Genomic DNA, 6,796 nt, shown 5'->3' with positions numbered 1-6,796 from the left:
AAAAAAAAATCTCAGATCCCCTCACTCCCTGCCACCCCTGCCTGGGCGGGCAGCACCCCAGGGCCCAGCCACAGCCCTAGGCACTGCCCTCCACTGGGCAGAAGGGAGGAAAGTAGTGCAGTAATGGCTGCGTGTTGTGAAAAGTGCACAGATGAAAAGGAAAACTAGATAAAGCCTACATATAATATATCTGGCTCAGAAAAAAAAAACTGGTTATTATGCCATCACAGAATTCAAACCCACCAACAAAATGACACAATGCCCAATTCATTACTGTTAAGAGGAAAAGCATTCCCACAGCTCTGAGCCCACTGTTGGAATAGAGTGCTACAGGATGCTGCTGCAAGGGGCAAAGAGATGGCATCCCCCAGGGAGCTGCAAGACCATCCCTAAGCTACCTGCGGTCAGGGCGTGCTTGGCTTCCTGCTTTGAGACACTACAGCCCGGGTTCTGGAGGTTGAGGGAAGTGCTGCCCTGAGTGCACCCATCCATGGTGGATAAGGCCACACCACCACAGGTACTGCATAGTGGGACACCAGCTGTGATCCTGTGCAGAGCTACCCTGCTGCATGCACAGAGCACGGGCAGAGCTGCTGCAGGCAGCAGACACCTCAGTGCCTACAGCAGAAGCTGTTAGCCCCAGGGTCAGGGGAGAGCTCCTTGTAAACACAAAGTGAGACAAAAATCAGAAGCAAGGCAGACTCCTCCCCATGCCCCCTAGGAGAGAGCGACCCACATTCTCAAGCATTATTGCAACACCACTATAATTGGATTAAGCCCCGGGAAGAATCTTTTATCTTGTTTAGTTTAAACAGTGTTAGGGCTGCAGCCCCCATTAAACTCCACACATGCTATCTGGGGCAAGTGAGGTCTCTGCCCAGTCATTTAGGCAGAATGCTATTCTGTTATCATATCTCTCACACTGCCCCGTGCTCCTTTATCAGGGCAAGCAGCTAATTACACAGCCTGGCTCACACGGGCAATGAGTGCTCAGAAAAATGCAGTAAATGCAAAAAACCTTCTGCCTTTCAGAAGCTTTTTCACAATTCCCCCCTCCTTACTGCAGTCCGACCCATTTCCTTCCTTCTCACACAGCAGCACGGGGCACACCGCAACCCAGGGCTGTGAGGATGTGAGCTACATGAGCTGTGTGACACTGAAACCCAAGATGCAATGCAGCATAGCTGGAGCAGGACACACAGAAAGATGAGCTACAGGCCAAACCTTCCCTATACTGCTCTCCAAAATCAGTACTTCATGATGTTTTGCTGCCTAGGACACTCATCTATAGGCAAATAAAATCACCCTGTTGGTTATACAGCAACTAATCCAGGGAACAAGCAGCTGTTAAACAATGACCTCCATCTATCCATTCACATACTCATCTCCACTGGATCCAGCTGCCTTTTCCTGCTGCCCAGCCTCCTGCCAAAGCTTAATTTAGAGGTTTGCATTCTGTCCATCAAAATTGCCCTTGCAATTTCAGCTGGTTGTGAAACTCTTTGCTTCCCAATCTGGAGCTTCTCATCATTATTATGCAGTGCTGATATGTGGGATTAAACAGCTGATGCGGGATCCATTTATTTGGAGATGTAATTTGTGCGATACTTAGGAATCCTTCAGGATGGCAGTTACTAGGATTATTAAATTTGCATGCCACAGCAGCCAGCTGTTTCTCAGAGCCCTTCCTCCAGGTAATTATGCTCTGGAGGAGAAGCACAGACAAAGTTGCACAACTGCACCTACAGACCTCCATCCAGGGAAAGCACTGCTGAGCGCCCTGGGCTGCAAGGTGGGCATACAGACACCAAATTACTTCCTACAACATGTCTGATGGCAAATCCTGGCTGGAAGAGATATTATTCCCAGCAGAGTAAAGTTTCATTAACGCAGAACCAAAGCATTTGCAACAGCAGCTGAACTAGTTCTACTTACTACATCATAGCCTGTTGGTGCGCGGCTCCGGGATGCGACCACGCCAACCCCTGTGATGGGATCCATTGGCACGTCAGGCAAGGCATCAGAGAGATCTCGCACTTCAGGCATTGTGGACTGATCCTGAAAGAAAGCAGAGTTAAGGGGCTGCTTGGGAGCGTGCACTCCCTGAAGGAACAGAGCACTGGAAGCCCACATGCGTGCCACAGCGCCTGTGCCCGAAAACCATGGGCTGCCAAGTCAAATGCAGGATCAGGTAGACACGCCTTCTGTGCTTTTGTTTGCTTTGGTAAGACGACATGCTTGTGCAATGCCCAACAGGTTTGGAATTTGGGTCAGCAGCCTCTTCTGAGATTAATTTTATCATTTCCAGGATATTTTGCATGGGCTGGTCTCCATCTAGCAATGATGGGAAAACCCAAGCTCATCCCTTCCCTCCCAAATAAGAACAAATTCCATCCTTGACTCAGACTGGCTGAAGCTGCTCTGCTATTTTAAGCACCAAGAAATCTACTCCCCACGGCTTCAGCATAAGGCTCCCACCCACGACAGGCACTGGGCACGATGAGGGCTCTCGCGAGGCTTCAGCCCCACCACACCCCCCTGAACCAAGCCACGGCCGCATAGCAGCACAGATGTGTCTGTATGCAAAACTGTGCCCGTGGCGGAGTGCCCGAGCACCAGGGGAACACAGACGAAGCAGCACAGGATGGTCTGATGCAAAGCAGACAGAGGCCTTCAAGGAGCCCGAGCATCTCCCATGAGCAAGGCAGAACAGCACCGAATACTTCAGGGTAGAGAACGACACAAAGAGGGAGAAAAGCAGGTGAAACCAACCCATCTTGGAGAGATGCTGTTGCTGGAAGCAGGAGGAGAGGAGAGCTGTCCAAAGAGCTCATGGGAGAGGAGAGGTGCCCTTGCCCTGGCACATCCTCCTGCAGCGGCAGCAGGGCAGGGCCCTTGGCTCAGGCAGGACTGCCCCAGGACCCCCCAGCACCGCAGATCCAACGGCAGCACCTGGCACAAGCGCTGCTGTAGGCGGACAGGCAGACAAACTGCAGGCAGGGTCTCCTCAGGGGGACCAAGCCCAGCACTGAGGTTGCAGAGATGGCAGGTTACTTACTGCTTCTAAAAAGGCAGAGGTGAGTGCTGGTGCCAGCAGGACCAGGGTTACACTTCACAGTGCCCAGTCTGAACCAACACGGTGCTGCAGGCAACAAAAAAGAGCAAATCTGGGGCCTATGTAAATAACAATGCCACACAAACAACCAAACCAGACTGCCTAAAGCCTACAAAGCAGTGGGAGCAAGCGGGTGGTAAAATGACCACCACCACCAGAGCTCTGCCCCAGCACCTGGGTGCGCACCCAGCACACGCACAACACACTCGGTCAGGGCCCGCACCAAGCCTCCTCTGGTGGTGCCACCACCCAGCACGGCACCTGCAGGATGGCACCCGGCTGACCCCAGGCTGTGCGGCACGGCGGGGCAGCTCTCACCCGCGGGGCACTGGGATGCAGCTGGAGCTGGTGCAGAGCAGCAGGAACCGGCCTGCGTGCTTGGTAAATGTTTTTCTGAACTCGGAACAGGTCAGAGCAGAGCTTCGGGCTGATGCAGACCATGAGTTACATTTCAACTCCCTCTCGGGCGCCTGCAAAGTTTAGTTTCTTTGCTATCACACCTTTGAACTTAAAAATAAAAAACAAACAGTGAAAGAGCAGATTAAATTAGGGAACAAGATTCTATAAATACATCCATTAGATAGCTTGTTGTTTTAGGGAAGTTCTCTTCAAACACCACATCGCTGACCTGCCAGCAGTGTGGCAGTGCCTGAGGACTCGGCTGATGACCAAGGACGGCCCGGTGCTCCCCAAAGCCCCACCACCCCCCTGCAGTGTAAATCTGGGAACAGCCCCAAACAATCACAGCATTTTTTGCACATTCCCTGGAGGCTGTTCCCAGCAGCAGGGCACTTCCTGCTCCCAGCCTGGGGAAGCGGGACGCAGTCCTGGGCAGGAAGAGGCCCAGCTCAGGCCCCACTCACTCAGTGCAGTACTGGCCGGGGCACAGAGAGATTCCCACTCTGGAGCGGCCTCAGGAACATCAGAAGCTGACCTTCCTGAAAAGCAGCAAAACTACCCCCAGACCCTCAGCAGCAAAGCTTCTACCCTGAAAGCTTCAACCATGGCTCCACAGACAGCCCACATCAGGCGGGCTCCACGCAGGGCAGTCACCCCAGCTCCCTGCAGTCTGTATGCAAGGACGCTCCACTCCAGCCACAGAACAAAGACTGCAGCATGCACCAGTGGCGGCTTCCTGCCCAGCCCCACAGTCACAGGCTGGAGGCCACGACCTGCAGGCACAGCACCATGTAATACAGGAAACCCCCACACAGTCTGTGCTTGGAGCTAGGCCTCACTGTGTCGTAGCCCCTGAGCTCTCCTTTTACATCTACTTTGTGCTCTCTCTCAACTGTTTCCTTGCTTGCTCATCTCTGATGACCCCAGGCACGCTTTCCTGCTGGCCTCACCGTCTACTTGGAGTGGAGCACTGTGCCCTGGTGACCCAACCGCCCGCACTGCTGCATCACGGCTGGAACACACACACACAGAAGCGCAGCTCCAGAAATCCACACATTACACTGAGCTCACAGACTGCTCTTCTTCTCAGCGCCCTTTTTCAAGAAACAAGACCAAGAGTGGGTGGCAGATGAGTAGCCAGTGCCCGATGTATGTGCTGTAGAAGCCTCACACTGCAGGGAGGCAGGCTAGATTCTGAGGCTAAATGGAGGGAATCGGGAGAAAGAAGAGGCTCATTGGCTCTTCCCGCAACTGTAAGCCCTGTGCTTTGGCACCAACCTGCTCATCCTACAGAGAAGAAAGTCACAGAATGGAGACCTTAAAGATCATCTAGTTCCAACTCTCCTGCCATGGGCAGGGTTGCCAACCATTAGATCAGACTGCATAGGATCCCATCCACTTTGGCCTCGAATGCTCCCAGAGGTGAAGCATCTATAACCTTTCTGAGCAAACTGTTCCAGAAGCTCACTGAGTAAAAACATCCTTCCTAACATCTAACCTAAACCTATCTCGAGGCCATTTCCCCTTGTTCTATCATGATCAGACTGTAAAAAGTTGGTGAGACCACAATGAGGCGCCCCTGAAGCCTTCTCTTCTCAAAGCTAAACAAGCCCAACTTCCTCAACCCATTGTCATAGGAGAGGTACTCCAGCCCTCTGATCATCTCTGTGGCCCACCTCTGGACTCACTCCAACAGCTCTGCATCCGTCCTGTACGGAGGGTCGCAGGCCTGGACGCAGTACTCCAGATGGGGCCTGACAAGAGCAGAGCAGAGGGGGACAATCGCCTCCCTTATTCAACTGCCACCCCTCTGCTGATGCAGCTCAGGATACTGCTGGCCTCCTGGGCTGCACGCACACACTGCTGGCTCATGTCAGCTTTTAATCCACCAGAACCGCAACTCCTCCTCCACAGGGCTGCTCTCAAGGAGTTTTTCTATCAGTCAGTACTCGTATCTGGGATTGCCCTGACTCAAGTGCAACACCTTGCACTTGGCCTTGTTAAAATTCATTAGATTCCTGTATGCCCACTTTATGAGTGTGTCCAGGTCCCTCTGGATGGCATCCCTCCCCTCTACTGTGTCAACTGCACAACTCAACTTGCTGGCATCAAAAGCATGAGCTAAGGCAAAACTGGAAAAAAAAAAACAACCACCAGCTACTTCAGTATGTTCCTGTACTGTGCAGGAGACAGTCCCACCAAACCAGAGCAGGTGCTGCTGGAAACTCGTCCACACAGGTGGGTTCTGCTCCACCACTGATCACAAGGCACAGCATGGCTGCTTGCACAGACTACTGACATTTGGGTCAAAAAAACTAGGAGCCAACGGCAGAACACATGGCTAGGGACCTGGACACACATTAGTCACAAGCAGACAGATTCAGGGTCATCTTTCACCCAAACAAAGGTTTGCCAGGAGTCACTCGCAACTCCCATTCTCCGCACAGCTGTCCTTGCACCAGCTGCTAGAGCCCCATACGCTGTGATGGACCTGAATGGGACAGAAGTCTGGGACTGAGCAAAACGGAGCTCTTGAGTTGCTGTGCAGTAGTCCTAACTGGGGACACCCATTTGTGAGGTATCCTATTTCAACCTAAAATAGATTTCCACACACAGATGACCTTCCCCAGGGTTCCAGTGACATTTGGGTCATTTATTTCCATCTCTGCACCTGAGGGCTGCAAGGCCTGAAGCCTGGGACTCACTTAGAGAAGCACGTCACGAACCAGAACATTTTGTATTTATCTTCCACCTTCAAGAGCTCAAACCGAGGCTTCACCCCAGAACATCTCATGGGTAAGGTCACCTCAGCCAGGAGCCGCAGGAACAACATCGAACCACAAAGCTGGGCACAGCAATACCTGATAAACACAGGACGGAGGAACACGGCTGTCGGCCCGGGCACTGAACACCTCCTAGGACCCTACGCTATCATAACCCAGCTGTGACTGTCCCGGCTCTGAGGACACGTGGGAGGGGATGAAGCTCAGAGGGTCCCTGTGACCCTTCCTGGGCACCACAGAGAGACACTAAGCGCTGGGAATGCGGGAGGGGAGCAAACAGAGCGTGGGCAGCTCAGCACCCCGTCCCGGCTGGGATGGCAGAGAGACCACGCGCCGATCACCTCCAGCTGTGCAGAAACCTCTGCGAACAGGTGAAAAAACAACAACGGTCAAGCAAATCCACGCCGTAAACGCTTGCAGCAAAAGACCACATAACGCAGTGCTGCTGCAATTCCCTCTAACCAGCCGAGAACAAAATTCGCAGCAAACTCCCCAGCGC

General features: G+C 52.9%; 1 protein-coding gene across 4 annotated transcripts in view; it reads right to left on the bottom strand.

The window, feature by feature from the left end:
* The window catches only part of MVB12B (multivesicular body subunit 12B), a 48,988-nt gene extending 42,198 nt beyond the window's left edge, over positions 1–6,790 (bottom strand). The window contains exons 1-3 of one of the 4 annotated variants that reach the window (XM_031556253.1): positions 3,434–6,790; positions 3,059–3,142; positions 1,936–2,058 (exon numbers count right to left, since the gene is read on the bottom strand). In XM_031556253.1, the coding sequence (XP_031412113.1) occupies positions 1,936–2,046 (111 nt within the window). In that variant the 5' untranslated portion in view covers positions 2,047–2,058; positions 3,059–3,142; positions 3,434–6,790. Of the gene's footprint in view, positions 1–1,935; positions 2,059–3,058 lie in introns of all 4 variants that reach the window. The other 3 variants (XM_031556252.1, XM_031556254.1, XM_031556255.1) reach the window with 3 other exon arrangements.
* Positions 6,791–6,796: the final 6 nt, after the last annotated feature.

Source organism: Meleagris gallopavo, chromosome 19, assembly GCF_000146605.3.
Source record: "Meleagris gallopavo isolate NT-WF06-2002-E0010 breed Aviagen turkey brand Nicholas breeding stock chromosome 19, Turkey_5.1, whole genome shotgun sequence".
Taxonomy (NCBI): Eukaryota; Metazoa; Chordata; class Aves; order Galliformes; family Phasianidae; genus Meleagris; species Meleagris gallopavo.
This window is presented reverse-complemented; position numbering and strand designations above follow the sequence as displayed.